Source organism: Rhea pennata, chromosome 5 (genome assembly GCF_028389875.1).
Source record: "Rhea pennata isolate bPtePen1 chromosome 5, bPtePen1.pri, whole genome shotgun sequence".
Taxonomy (NCBI): domain Eukaryota; kingdom Metazoa; phylum Chordata; class Aves; order Rheiformes; family Rheidae; genus Rhea; species Rhea pennata.
The window spans coordinates 36853232-36868938 of record NC_084667.1 but is presented as its reverse complement, the minus strand read 5'-3'; the positions used below and the strand labels follow the sequence as shown (position 1 = coordinate 36868938).

Sequence of the window (15707 nt, the reverse complement as noted above, 5' to 3'; positions counted from 1 at the left end):
GCAATGATTTAAATGTGCTGCTATCAGACTGTCTGACTAATTCTGTGGCCACTGTCACAAGTATCCTGGCATCACCATGCAAATTTTAGTTTTTCTAGGAGTAACATAAAAATAAATAATTCATAGATTTTAGAGCACTTTCACTTCAAAAATGGCAGATGTTTAATAAAAGCAAATTAAGCTTTATTGCATCTGGGAAAGTTAGGGAATAGCAATAAAAAACTGAAGTCACAATTCTGTTAACAGAATATTCTGACTTAAGCTGGCACTGCTGCAAAAACAAACCCAAGGATATATTTCTATACCTAATCTATTTGCTTCCCCTCCACGCCAGCTCCCAGGCTAATATTAGGTGGATTATTTCCCAACCCACTTCATGGTGTAGCTGAACAAATGTTTTTGTGACGGAAGGAGGGAAGCAGAGTGGAATGAAAAAGTGGCAGGGAGAAGGTGAGATAGCCTCTTTTAACAGCAGTATTGGCTTATGAGAGCTTGAAGCATTTGTGAAACTGCAGTTTGACCATGGGAAGAATAAGTAACTTAGACCAGATTTGTAGCAAGACTAAGGACAGAAAATAGAAGTGCAATAGTAATCAGATAATGCTCATGTCAGTGTGGTCTGATAGGACATCTAACAATTACTGACTACAGTAACTGTAGTAGAAGTGTGGTATGCGATAGAGCTAATATGGTATGAGAGCCTTGCTGAAAAATTACGGATATTGAAAAAATAGGACAGAGTCAGGCTCTTACAGCTAACTCCTACTAGTTCAGGAATGCCTGCGTAGTGCAGGCCACCTACGCCATTATGCCACCTACACCATTACGCCAACACAAACCATTAAACACATCCCATCCCTCTGGCATGAATGGCATGCAATTGCAGACAGAGCGCTCTAGCTTTTCTAACAATTAGTCTACAGTATTCCCAGCTGAATTTCAGACTCGTACTTTCAAAAAGTTTCTCTGGGTTTCTATGTCAAGAAAGTCTTTTCTATGTAATCCAAACAAAATATTAATGTTCAATTTATGTTTTATAGTTGTCTGATTTATTTATTTATTCCCCCTCCTCCCCTTGTTCATCTCCAGGGTATTAATCTGTCTGGAGGGCAGCGCCAACGTATCAGTGTAGCGAGAGCGCTTTACCAGCAGACAAATGTTGTGTTCCTGGTGAGTATGTGCTATTATGTTTATGCTGTGAAGAGAAGCATGGGATGTGAGCATTTAGAATATTTCACGAGTAACGCGCACACACACAACATCGGGCTTCATTGAGCTAAACCAAGTGTGCACTACTTAATTTATATCAATTGTTAGCTAGCTAGTAAGAAGCACTTTGTAAACACTGCAGATAGATATTAGGATACAATTTGAAATGCTAGTGCTTATCCTTTCTGTCTGTTGAAAATTCTTTTTGACCTTTGTACTTACTCTTAGTTGTTAGACATTTCATAGTCTCAGCAGTATTTCTGAAATTCCTAAGATATGTCAGGCAAAAAACTAATATTGTCCTGTGTCAGAGGTGTTCCCTTTCTGCAGCAAACTAAGCTGTCTCCCCACCCTGAACTGCTCTTTGCGTATGCTGCCTCAGCTTCAACAGATGTGCTACGGGAAAAGGAGTGAGATCAATCTCTCAAAACTTACTATATGGGAAAACAGATGCGTCCTACACACTCATGGCTAGGCTTGCTGGCTCTTCCAATTAAGACCTTCCTTAAGCTCAGTTCTCAAGGAGCTTTGAATCCAGCTGTTAATGCAGGCAGACATGGCAGTCACATGGAATTAGAAGAACTGTGCACATCAGAAGTCATCCTTGAAATTTAGATTACTGTGATTGACCGTTCCCCATAACCAGGCTTCATAATAATTATGTGCTTTGCTTCATGTATAGGGCATTTCCAGACACTGAGCAGAAAACAGGAAGCAGAGGGTGGTTGGGCCAGTGTAGCAAGGCACTAAAGCCAGTATTGGACCATAACTTGGTTTTTTTCTTTGTCACTTCATACCAATGCTTTTGTGCAGGACATACAATAATCTTCTAGTAGTAGCAACTTCTCATGTAGTTTGATAGTGTAAAAGCATCTACAGGTAAGTTTATTATTCCAGTTACTAATCTTTCAAAAATAATCTGGAATCCTATATGTTATTACTTGAAAAAATCCAGCTCTTTTGATACTAATATTGTAAGTATATGCTTATATACGTTTTCTCACAGGAGTGCGCATCTCATATTCAGTAACCCTTCTTATTGCATAAACTTTTTGTGATCTTTGCAGATATGAAAAAAGTCATGTGATAATTCATATTTCTTTCTTCTTTACATTCATTCAACACTTCTTTATTTGTTGCGTGTCAGAGCAGTCCTGTAGCATGAACTGACTTATTCAGATGTTTGACAATTGGTGCATAATACAATCATACATGGTGACTGCCTTTTAATAGTCCACCTAGCCTGACCCCACAATGCAGCAGCGTGTTCTCTGCAGTCATTTACAGTGCCTAGAAGTGCAGCATTGCACATGAGGTGGCTTTGCACAAATAAGGGGTTCGGAAGGATGATTAGATCTGAGCCACATTAGAGGAGCACGTGAATGCAACAGTAAAGCTGACAGGTTCCAGCTCAGGGTTTTGTTTGCATTGTTAGTGTGAGATTAAATTTCACACAAATTTTTAGACTAAATCTGTATCACAGTCTGAAGTTACTATGTTGCAAAAAGATTTGACAGTTTTAAGTCCTCTGTCTTAGGGTATTCTGATTTCACTGGTCATATTTACCTTACTGTTGATTTCAGATATTTTTATGCTTATATGTTTTTGTAGATACACGAAAGCAACCATAATAGTATATCTAATGCAGTAGCAATATAAATTTTTGCAAAATTCAAGGAAATAACAGTTCAAGGGAATTTTCTAAAGCACTCAGGTTTTTTGTTTATTCATCTCTACTAAGTGCTGAGAAAACTAGTAGTGATGTCACTCAGAAAAAGTAGAATTAAAGCAAACTAAACCTTCCATTTTCAGCAAATATCTAGATGAAAGAAAACACAATTTGATTTTTTTTAAATCCTATTTTTAGCATAACATAATAATATCAAATATGAATACTAAGTAAATCTTACAGCTAGTATTAGTAGTACAAGCAGAAATAAGATATTTAAAATTCAATATAAACAGGATTAAGTAAACAAATCCTCAAAGAGATTATATGTAGTAGCTTATTCCTGAATCATTTGCATTTATTTTGTTAATTAAATAGGTTAAAGTGAATCTAGGCTATAAAACAAACATTAATCAGGATCATCAAAGCGATCAATATTTCTCCTTTGATTCTTCATTAATAAAGTAGAGTTTTGTTTATGACAAAAAATAATCATGAGGGAAATATAAACATGCTCTTTGTCACTGTTGCTGGAGCAGTTTGTTATACATGCGCTAGATACACCTTGTAGCATTGTCTTGAGTCTAAATAGAAACCACATAGTGCACTTGGGTTAGGCTATGAAATGCATCCACCAAGAGAGGAAACCTCAGGAAATCACAGCATTTACACAGCTAATATTACTGTATGTCTGACTGCTCATTGCAAAATGGCAGTCCAGGCTTTATTGCTGTCTGATCTAAGAAAGCCATTCCACGGCACGCTTCTGATGATCTGCAGATTGCCTGTAAGCTGACCTCTTTTCCTCATGATAGGATGATCCATTTTCTGCACTGGATATCCACCTAAGCGACCATCTCATGCAAGAAGGAATCCTGAAAATGCTACGGGAAGACAAGCGGACCATTGTGCTGGTAACCCATAAGCTGCAATACCTGCCCCATGCGGACTGGGTAAGAAAGCTCTGCCCACTTTTTCAGAGGAGGCAGGAAAATATCTTTTGCTACAAGTGAGTTTCTCACTTCTTCTCTTTGTCAACGAGTAGTTTAGTGAGAAGAGACGTTGTTCTGATCTTTCAAAACTTACCAAGCAAGTTTGGGGTGCCATAGTTTGCGGTTTCCCATCTTAGGACAGCTAAATGTATCTGGGGTTTTTGTAGAACAGATACTTAATTATCTCTTGAAAGCAGACTACGTTTAAAATATGTTGAGTATCCAGAATCATTAATTACATTTTAAAATCTTGTTCATTTTTTTGATCTTAAAGCAACGAAACATTTATTTTTAACATTTATTTGTGATGTTACTAGGAACTTGTCTGTGCTGTCACAGGAAAAGGTGTTTTTATGGATACTGAAGTGCATGGAAATACAAAGCATTATCTCCTATTACTAAATGCAAAGAAATACTGTTTTATGCATCAAGAACATTTTTGCCTTCTGTATGTTGGCAAAATATTAAGAAATGTATGTCAATCATTTGTTTTGTAAAGTTTCTCTTAAATCTTGTAGCTGTAGACAAAATGAAAGTATGCTTTCCTGTAACAGTTTGCAAATGCTCAAGCTGAAGTAAGTCAGATGTGATAAGGAGATTTGTTTTGTTTGAAATTTTTTAGTTCATTGGTTCACACTGGCCTCGTGCTTACTTCTACGATTATCTGGCTACATCATCACATGCCTTCTTGCCCACAGGGATTGATTACTGCAGTTACATATCCTAGCAGGGCTTCTCTGTCATCTGCAGCTTGTACAGACTATAGCAGCACAGTTATTCTCTGGCCCAAGCAATAATCATATTTCAACTGCTTTCTGTTCTTCATAATGACTTCCTTTGAAGTTGCAGACAGACATTGATCTTGTTCTAGTCGTGTTTGTGGTAGGAATCATTTATCCTTTACCTTGTGTTGTGTCCTTGTCGCTCAGCTGTGCACCTGTACCCTGAAAGATTACTACTGTTCTTGCACAGTTCTGATTTTGTTGTAAGTGTATCTGAGGATACAGGAATTTTCTGCTTCCATGCTTCCTTATCCTCCTTCTGAGGGTTATCTTAGCTTCCCTTTTTAAACATTGCCTGTTTTTAATGTACACAGCTTTGCCCTTTTTTTTAATGTACACAGCTATGACCTCGTATTATAATAATACCTTTCACTTTCTTTCCAAATGTCAGACCCATTTCTAGGTGTTTGTGTTTTATGAGATACTTTATGGGAATTATATTGTTTTTATTATCTTCTAATTGTGCTTCAATAATGTTTTATGACATGCTGTTCTGGTCCAAACAGCCTGCAGGACAGGAAGGAGCTGTATTAATTAAGTTTAATAATTATGTGTTAAGAAATGGTTCACAGGTTCTTTTTTATTTTACTTTCTTCCCAAGCAAAGCTCTCATTAAACCTAAGTGAATTTTATAGGATGCAGTGCAGCAAAAATATATATTTTTATTTATTGAGAAATTTAAAGAAAAATATCATTGAAGTATATATGTTTTAACCCTCTAAACCTTCCTAGGAAAACCCTCAGAAGAATCTAGGGCTCAGTCCAATCAGAGGTTCTCTGAATGAAAGAAGATCTCTATTTGTTTTCCTTTCCCTGGTGCAAATTCTTAACAAAAAAATGGAATATATTTCTTGTTTCTTTCATTTCTGAGTTCCCAGGGAATGAGAAAAATGAAGCTACCATTAACTATTTTCTGATGTTGTTGTGATTCACATGCCTCATTTTCCAATTCTCCTTGTCAGATCTAAAGTTAAGGTAGCTACATTATGCATATAGTGTGTTACATTGGTATAAACCTGGAAACTACACCCTTCAGGTTATATGTACTTTTTTTTTTTTTTTTTTTCCTTCCAATCTGTGTCCTCTATTTGTGCTTTTAAAAGCTTTAGGAATACAAATTCCCTAGCTTTTCCTTATCAGGTCGACAATATCAAGCAGATGGTGGAGCCAGCATGCTCACATCTAATTGCCTGAAGGGGGGTAAAACATGCTGTGCACAGTGTGTGGCTAAAAGCCTTTTCCTTTTAGGAAGGTAAGAGAACTCTAAAATCTTTTCTTGCTAGTGATTTGTATTTAGAAAGAGTAATGCACTTCCTGTCTGCTGAAGGGGACCTCATTCTTCTTGATTACTTAAAAGCAACCTTCCTTTCTGAAAGTGTGAAAAGCAGTTTTTGGTTTTGAAGCATCTTGAGTGAAAGGGATAGAGTCAAGAGATAACTGAATTTTTTTTTAAGAGTCAGGTTTGTTCTTAGAAATAATTCTTTATTTAGAAAGAGAAGAAAATTCTGCCCAGGTATCACATATTTTTAAAATAAGTAAAGGTACGTGACTGTGCCTCACCATTTGTGTTTCTAACTTTTTAGATAATTGCAATGAAAGATGGCTACATTCAAAGAGAAGGAACACTCAAGGACATTCAGAAGTCAGAGACTGAGCTCTTTGAACACTGGAAAACACTAATGAATCGACAAGATCAAGAGCTGGAGAAGGTTTTTGATGGGCAGGGAATCAATATTTGCAAAAAATGTGACAAAGTATTTTTAGATTGAAAACATTAGGAAGAACCAACATGCTATGTTATTTCTAATTTAGTATGAATGCATTATTATTATTACTATTTATCATTATTATCTGTTCAAAGAAAATTCCTGCATCTGGACATCTCACATCTCACTATTTTTGCCTCTGACTAATTCTCATTAGTGAAGCCTTAAAATAATATTCTTGCCTAAGTGATACTAAATTGGGCCATTTTAATGGCAAAGAATTGGTATAAAGTGCAGTACTGTCTATTTGTGTGCCTGAATTTACTCATTGCATTGGGTAAAAGTTTTTCAGGTGTATGTAACTATGTAGCAGGCTCTAAATCATTAACATAGTCTTGCTGTTTCATATTACTGAAGAGGAAATGAGAGATCAATCTTGTCGTTCTTATTAATTCAGGGATATCTGTTAAGACTCCAATATTCTGAGACAGTTGAGATTAGTATCATGAAAGTGATGTGAATTACACGATTTAAGTGGGAATTTTTACAGATAGAGTAAATCAATCATTTATGACTACCTGCTGTCTCATTTTTTTCCACTGATCTCCTGATTGGAAACAAATTTCGTTACAGCTAGTAATTTTTTGATTCATTCCTGAGTTAAAAACACATAATCTTTCCCATTTTTAGGAGACTATAATTGAAAGTAAAAGCGTTTTGGAAAGAACAAATCTCCGGAGGACTATGTACTCCCGTGAAGCTCTGCTGAAAGATGATGATGAAGATGAAGGTAAAAAGGCTTTTTGCGGCCCATTACCACTGCATTACTGTTTTACAGTTCAACTATACTAGAATTAATTAACATATTTCAGCCAGGCAGGAAAATCATCATTTTTCAGGTGGGTTGTGATTCATAGGAGTGCTGCTTCCCTTTTGTTTACCTCTGAACTGCAATGATATCAAGCACTCAGAAGTCACAGCTTCCTCCAGACTTTCAAGTTCTTTAAAATATTTGAATGAGATTTAATAATGAGAGAATGGACGAATCAATTCTGAATAAGTTGTGCTGGGTGAGTCTTCAAGCTTAACAATAGCTTATCAGACTTGCTTATGGCTTCACCTGGGAAAAAATTGCAGTTATCAAGCCACTCTTTATATATTATAGAAACGTGGCTGAAGATATTGACTCACTCAGTGTTAAATTTTTTTGTATCTTTTTAGCATGCCTAAGTATTACCTTTAGCAGGGTGTTAATGCATGTCTGAGCAGGTAGTTTTACCTTAAAACTGCTCTTTCTCTGGTATAAGTCCTGTTTTATAACTGCCACTTGCCAGTTCCTACGACAGGTGTGTAAGAGGAAATCAGGGCGGCTGTACTTTTTCCTTGCCCATAGCAGAAGAAGCAACAGAAAGTGATGATGAGGACAACCTCTCGTCAGTGCTACATCAGAGAGCCAAGATGCCCTGGAGAGCCTGTGGGAAGTACCTCAGCTCGGCGGGAATCCTCCTCTTGCCACTGCTGGTTCTGTCCCAGTTGTTGAAGCACACGGTGATGGTAGCCATCGATTACTGCCTGGCGCGCTGGACTTCTGATGCCATCGCAGGGAAGACGGAGCTAGAGCTGAGGAACTGCTCCATGTGCAAGGTATGTGACCTCCCGCTCTCCAGCTCTTCCTCGGCAACCTCTGCTTGAAGATTTGTACACCATGTGCTCTATTCCTAGTAGTAGAGCCACTCCAGGAAGGGGGGTAGATTTGCAGGTTAATATGTTTTCACGTGTAAATAAAGTAACAACTAGATTTTGTACGTTGTTGTTCTCATTTTGCTCTATTTCTTATCTTTTCATTATTTAGTTGATGCACCTAGACCTAGCAATTTCACTGCAAGCAGGGCTTTCGGATTTTGCAGTATGTGGGAAACCCCAGTATTTATGATGAATATAACATTTTGATTGATTTTTGTGTGAATTCTGCATGTAACTGACCACAGTGTTACCTAGCAGGATACTCTGTATGTACAAAGCAATAGTGGAATGTTTTAGAACTGAATTTGTTTTATTTATGTGGATTTAGTAGCTAGAATTAATCCACATGAATAAGGATTTTACTTTTGATTTCACTGGAATCAGGCTTTAATCTCTAAAATATACTTTACTAATACTGGCTTTTAGTACAAAATTAATATTTTCAAATAAGAATTATTCTGTCCTGTTGCCTTTCAAAGAATAGAATCAATCAACAAAGCCATAATAAATGCTTTGAAGATTTTTTTTTTTTTCCTCCAAATAGAACTATCAGATCTAGGGATTTTTTTTTCAATTTTTATAGTGTTTTGTGATTTAAAATTTCTAATTGTGCCTTATTTCCATTCATACACTGCCTACTCTGAAGGATAATTAACTGTTAATTATGATGGTCAAAAAACATTGGTGATTTAGTTTAAGGAGACTTTTCAGAAGGAAAGAAATAAATTATTCCTTGTACTTTTCAATCTTGTGTTTCGGTTTTACTACTAATTTTAAAATACAATTTACAATGAATAATTTTCTTTATTTCTTAGGATTTCAACCATTCTCCATATTCAAAAGTTTTCAGCATTCTCTGCTGTCTTGGGATTGTATTATGTCTTGTCACATCAATAGCAGTGGAATGGACTGGCTTAAAAGTTACCAAAAAGCTGCACTCTTCATTACTAAATAAGATTATTTTGGCACCAATGAGGTATTCCTTTGATTATAACACAAATTCTGTATTGTAACCATTCTTTATTCCTTATTTATAGACAATCTTCTAGGTACAATTTTTACTATGAAATGGCTGTGAATCACATTTAAGTCTTTATTGAAAATCACCAGGTATCAAACTAGTGGGAAATTTTTGAAAATGGTACTCAGGCTCCTTATGTTCTTGCACACCAGTTAAATGCCTCTCCTGTCTAACTGCAACTGTAGATTTACTTCCCATAATGTTTTATTTCTTTGCTGGTTTTTCTATTAAGGAGAAAACAATTATTGCACAGTTTATAAACAAAGAACATGCGTCATATTATTAATCACTGAAAATATGTACTGTCAGGCAGTGATAGTGCAACCCAGGAAAGATAATGAGCTTAGCCAAGGATAGTCGCAGGTATCATTAGTATACACTGGGGTTGCACGGGTATCAGTTAAGGCCTATACCGATGCATTAATAACTTTTGTTTCTAATGCTGTTGCATGGAAGAAAAATCACAGTTTGATTCACGCCTGGGACTGTTGCTGAACATTAAGAAAAATGCCTTCTTAGTTTTAAGTTACCTATGTTTGACCCAGTAAGCATGGAAAACCTTGGTTTTTTAGAAACTTTTTTTTTCAGAACAGAATTAGATACGAAGTTAAATGTAAGTTATAGAACAATTAACAATTACAAAGCAATAATGCAGTTTGTATTTTGCATATGTTTATGTAAAGAAGAGGCCTTTTATTATATTATGCAAATAATTGTACTTAGTTTTGTGTTTCTGTTTCCAGAAAAATGAATATGATCATGCAATACTTGGGACTGAACTTTGCGTTCTTCATGAAGTTGAAGTGTCTTTTGCAAATCTGAAAGGATTTTTTTTTTAATGCAGTTGTGTGATTTGCATAGCTTAGGCAGTAAAGGGAGTTGGGGAGGCGTTTGCTGTTGCTGGGTTACAGTCAAGATAGCCATTTTTTTTTTCTGGAATACAATAATTACAGGAAAAATGACAAACAAGGACTTTACCATGGTTGTCAGCTTATTCCCTTGAGTCTCTAACACAGACTCCAGCTTAAGGAAGATGGAAAAAAAAAAAAAAAAAAAAACCATGTTAAAACTGTGCAAGTGTCAATGCTGTAATCTTTCTTATTCATTGTCTCATTTTAGATTTTTTGAAACTACACCTCTGGGTAGTATATTGAACAGATTTTCAGCTGACTGCAACACTATTGACCAGGTACTGAATAAACATATGAAGCTCCAAAGATACCATATTTTTCCATGTCTGAAAGACTGAATTATCATTTATTCTCTCATTTATGTGCAGTTTAATGATGATCTATAATTGTGAATATTATATCTATTTGGATTATGACTTGCTAGGTTCAGAATGAATTCCTTATCTTTAAATTCACATTGAAAAATTGCTTGTTTGATTAAGATGTTGTGCAACTGTAGAGAGCTTTGTCTATTTTTTTCCTTCTTTTTATAGAAAAGGAAAGAAAAAGTAGATCAACAGCAATATGCCTAAATTAAGGGTGTTCACACCAAATCAGAAAGTGGGTAAACACACTCATGTGACATCTGTGAGAAATGGGCAAATGCTATTGCTCAAAACAAACTACTGAAATTCAGATTATCAGTATTTACCCTAGACTACATTGCTGGTACCTAGGATAGATATGAACACTGGAATTATCTTGTTGCGTCCTGTCTGTAATCACCCGACCTGAGGTGCTCCACCGTGCAGACATAGGGCTCCCATGTCGAAATCCCTTCTCACTTTCCCAAAACATAGCAGTCAATTCTAAAGCAGACCTACATGTTGAGCATTTCACATTCTCATAATATTTTTCCTCATGTGAACCAAAGAAAGGAACAGGAAATAATGCTGGTTTTAACTTGATATATTATGTATTTATTTCTCTGATTCTGTGTGCTTACTCCTCTTTATTTTATCTGTCCAGCACATTCCTGCTACCCTGGAGTGCTTGAGTCGCTCCACCCTGCTGTGCGTATCTGCTCTTGCTGTCATTTCATATGTCACACCGATGTTTCTCATTGCGCTGGTTCCCCTCGCAATCACGTGTTACTTCATACAGAAATACTTCCGAGTCGCATCACGGTAAGAGCGTAGACCAGTATCATTCTGGCAATTGAAACATTCTCTGCAATGCATGATGCAGTGCTAGGATTGTATTGTTTTGATCATTGTTTTGGCACAGTCTTTGCAACCAGTTCTACTTCCTGCTGAAAGGAGCTGAGACTAAATAGAATTTCACCCCAGATACGCTTCCCCTGGTCTCATGGTTAAACATGAAAGGGTGCATTAGGAAGAGTGTTGCCAGCAGGTCGAGGGAGGTGATCCTGCCCCTCTCCTCAGCCCTGGTGAGGCCTCCTCTCGAGTACTGTGTCCAGTTCTGGGCTCCCCAGTACGAGAGAGACGTGGAGCTACTGGAAAGAGTCCAGCATAGGGCTACGAGGATGGTCAGAGGGCTGGAGCACCTGCCCTGTGAGGAACAGCTGCGAGAGCTGGGCCTGTTTAGCCTGGAGAAGAGGAGACTGAGGGGGGATCTGATCAATGTGTACAAGTACCTGAAGGGAGGGTGTCAAGGGGAGGGGGACAAACTCTTTTCAGTTGTCCTATGTGACAGGACAAGAGGCAACGGGCAGAAACTGAAGCACAGGAAGTTCTGCCTGAATATGAGGGGGAATTTCTTCCCTGTGAGAGTGATGGAGCCCTGGCACAGGTTGCCCAGAGAGGTTGTGGAGTCTCCTTCTCTGGAGATATTCAAGGCCCGCCTGGATGCACCCCTGTCTACCATGCTCTAGGTGACCCTGCTTGAGCAGGAGGTTGGACTAGATGATCTCCAGAGGTCCCTTCCAACCTTACTGATTCTATGATTCTATGAAAGCAGGAAGTAACACCTAATGATCTGTACAGACTCTCACTTACCTCCAGTGAATACATGGGCTATAGGTAGCTCAGTACGAACTTGTACTGTCATATGGGGATGGAGAGGGGACAGAGAAGAAGTTATATTTTGCCTTCTCTTTGGCTGGTGCTCTTATTTACAATATCCCAATGCATTTGTATTCTGCTTAGAGCCTGAATGGCATTTAAGTGAATAAACAATTCAATATAAGAAATGGGAACACAGGAGAAAAGAAGATAAAGTCCATTCAGAGCTCCCATACTCTGTGTACTCAAATTTAAAGAGAAAAGTCCTGCTCAGAATCTCCTTCTTTCCCTGCTCAGACACCTGCAGGACTGCCTTGCAACCCATCTGAAGTTCTGTCTTTTATGCCTTACATATGTATCTATTGTGCTAATGTTCCCTTTCGATCCTGGGGTCTCTTTCAGGAGAATAACTGCACAGCAAAACTGTGTTTTTTGTTTTTTTCATACTTTTCTCCAGGGACCTGCAGCAGCTGGATGACAGCACTCAGCTACCGTTGCTTTCCCATTTTTCAGAGACTGTTGAAGGCCTAACCACCATCCGAGCTTTCAGGTAGAGTTTTAAGAAAATATATTATCTCACTTCTGAATATGTGTATCTCTGATTCTGTTCTAAAAGTCTGTAGATATAAGTAATAACCAATTGGATCAGCTGGAAAGTCTGGGTCCCCAGAGTACTGGTAAGGAAATCTCCTAGCTATTAAAGAACTTTAACCAAGAATTTTGTTGTGTGAAAGAGTTACTATAGAAAATCAAGCTAATGTGTGTCAGCTGCGCTTCAGTAACTCTCCTCCTTCTCCCACAGCAAATGTGATTTAAGAAACTAAATTAGATTGCAATTATTGCAGTGTGCAGTATGGCAGAATATGCACTTGGATGGTTTCCAAAGAATAACTAATACACAGTAGCTTGTTATGCCACAGAAATTTGCGTATAAGTTGATGTCCTGGTAAGATAGGCTGCTTGCTAGTTACTTCAGAGGATATAATTGCACGTAAAGTTATTTATCAGGTTGCTAGCTGAAAATGTGCTTGTTTATGCAGGTTTTGAAAATATGCAGCTTGAAGATATTCTTTCATCACCTGTTTTGATCTATTATTCTGTCTACATAAGTGCTCAGGACAGCCCAGGAATACCAGAAAACATGCCTGGGTTGTATAAAAGTGCAACTGCCATTTCTCTAACACATGTAGAGGTACCAGTAGTACTACTGCTGAGCTTACGAGCTGCCTTCCCTACACTAGTGCTATTCTTGTCTTTCCTTGGTGGTCCCAAATGTGGTCAACTGTCTTCCACACCCATCTCATCTAGATGTCTCCACATTAGCGATTTAAATATTACTGTTGGCATTCCACCATGGAAACAGAAGTCCTTATTCTTATACAACCTCAAACTATCATTGTAATTTTACAACAGTAGTAATGTACAAAGTTATAGGGCTACACAATTATTTACTTTAAAGTTTGTTCTGTATTTTTAGAGTGTGGGGGGGGGAAAGATGAAAAGGATAGCCTGTATTTAATGATACCAGTATGTAAACTATTCTAAATAGATGAAAGAACAACTAGTTTAATATTTTCTATTTGACTGAAAATAGCTTCCTAAAGAGTGGTAGAACAGCATATTTTTTTCCATTATTAATTACTGTTACTGGATATTTAATTTTCTTCAGCACCAACAGTGTTCTGTAGTTTGTGGGCATGTCTGTGTTCACTTTAGGGAAATTCAATTTCTCTCTTGATCATTGCTTTTCTCATTTACCCATATTATCTTCTATTTTATTAGTGCTGTGTATTTTCAGGTGTTACTACAATAAATAATACTTAATGCCATGTAGCTGTTATTTTCAGTCATGAAGCATTCCCACTTGATTCCCTTTGTCACCTTGAAATGACTTCCCTGTCAAACGATCGTATTTGCTGCCTCATTTTTTTTACGTCCTGCACTAACTCACGAGTCTCTGACCCAAGTGAAATGCTCTCCATGAGTTCTGTATTCCATCTGCCTGCCAGCCTCCCGCATCAGCTGGCAACATAGCTATTTTTAGGACTGTGCAGCTTCCCAGCTGCCTAACATGCGGCAGGAGTGGAGTTTAGACTTGCTAGCTTGGGCATTCCTAAAAATAACACTAATTCAGGAATCCAGTCACATAGTTAGGAGGTATCAGTTGTTCCTGGAGTGTCCTTACTCTCGGTAACTCTCTGTCCTGCACTTGCTCAGAATGCCTAGGGAAAGAAACGTACAAGAAATCCAGGGGGTCATTCAGAAAGACAGCTACTGTTGCAGCTATAAATACATCTCCAGCAGAAGTCCTGGGCTGATTTATAGTTCGCAGGTGTTGTCTGGTGCTTCAGACAGCATTGGTGCTACTTAATCAATAAAAAGTAAATATAAAGGTTTCTGCAAGGACGGAGCTGTATTCTGAGAAGCATGGTAATTTGGGGACACTTTCTGAAGAGAAATCACGATTTCTGCAGTATGGCACCAACAGCGTTAACTTTGTCTGCATCCCTCTTCCACATACATGTGCGTGACTGACTCCGGATGCATACCTCATGCCTTCTAAGGCGTATCTGCCTCACACAACAGTATGCCTCACAGTATGGAGATACCAGCGTTGAATACGATGTAATTACTTGTAGAAGCAGTACAGCCATCTCTGTGCAGTATGGTGCCTCGCGCAATCAGTCCTGGGGAAAGACAGGGTTTACATGCAGAGCTTTGGCGCTGCGTGGTGGTAGTGCTCGCTTTCAGGGATGACCCTTCTAGGCTATGCAAATGCAGCAGCACGCTCGGAGCCAGCCCAGGGCTTTAGGAACTAGTCTCCATTGCATATGGTACATGTGCCTATCATGAGTAAGTTGTGAACAGCTGAAATATTTCCACAGATTGCACTTGGGCACTTTTTTCTTTTTCTCAAATACATAAATGATTTATGTAGAGTAAAACTTTATTATACTGTATTCAAAAGGAGGATAAGGATACTTTGTATTGGACAAATTCTAAAGCTTCTCTAAACCATATACTTAGTACTACTTAAACAAAACATTGCCATATCTTTCTCTTATATCAGTGTAAGGAGAGCTGTGTTTTATAAAGAAGTAGTAGTTGTTGCAACCATAAATGTGCTGTGGAAGAAAGGCAGATTTTATAGGGAGAGATGATATATTTTGTTGGAATTGCTAATGCAGTGGGGGGAGGGGAGGGAAACAGCCAAATTTTGGGTGCATAAATCACATCTTCAGGCCCTCAAGCTTCTGTTACTACCCTGAAAAAGGCTATTGTGCCAACCTTCTCCTTTAATATTAAACATCGTTACTGATCCACTTTATTGTTAACGACACAGTTTATAGCTATCCAAATAAACGCACCCAGCTAAAAGGGGTGAGTGGCTGACTTGTATGCTTGCCAAGATCCCAGTCTAGGTGTAGTGGGGGGGGTCATCTTCCATAGCCACTGAACTCATTGCCGAGTTCATTCATGCAGCTATTTCTAGTCACGAGTGCAAGTGAGTGCAGATCTACTATAATAAACTTGAAACAGACCTATTGCCATTAACCTTATTTTATATTCTGTAGCTAGTTTATTTGTGGAAAGAAAACAATTTTTTAAAGCCTGTTGTTTTTGTTGAACCAGGTGTTTAGACTTTTCAATATGTTTTCTAAAATGTTCCA

General features: G+C 37.9%; 1 protein-coding gene across 5 annotated transcripts in view; it reads left to right on the top strand.

Annotated features, from left to right (window-relative positions):
• ABCC8 (ATP binding cassette subfamily C member 8) overlaps window positions 1–15707 on the top strand; it is a 79906-nt gene that overhangs the window by 51849 nt on the left and 12350 nt on the right. For 4 of the 5 annotated variants that reach the window (XM_062576132.1, XM_062576131.1, XM_062576133.1 and 1 more), the window contains 9 exons: window positions 1090–1170; window positions 3694–3831; window positions 6236–6361; window positions 7049–7148; window positions 7752–8002; window positions 8917–9077; window positions 10242–10311; window positions 11042–11199; window positions 12494–12586. In XM_062576132.1, coding sequence (XP_062432116.1) covers window positions 1090–1170; window positions 3694–3831; window positions 6236–6361; window positions 7049–7148; window positions 7752–8002; window positions 8917–9077; window positions 10242–10311; window positions 11042–11199; window positions 12494–12586 — 1178 coding nt within the window. The remainder of the gene's footprint in view (window positions 1–1089; window positions 1171–3693; window positions 3832–6235; window positions 6362–7048; window positions 7149–7751; window positions 8003–8916; window positions 9078–10241; window positions 10312–11041; window positions 11200–12493; window positions 12587–15707) is intronic. The other variant, XM_062576130.1, reaches the window with a different exon arrangement.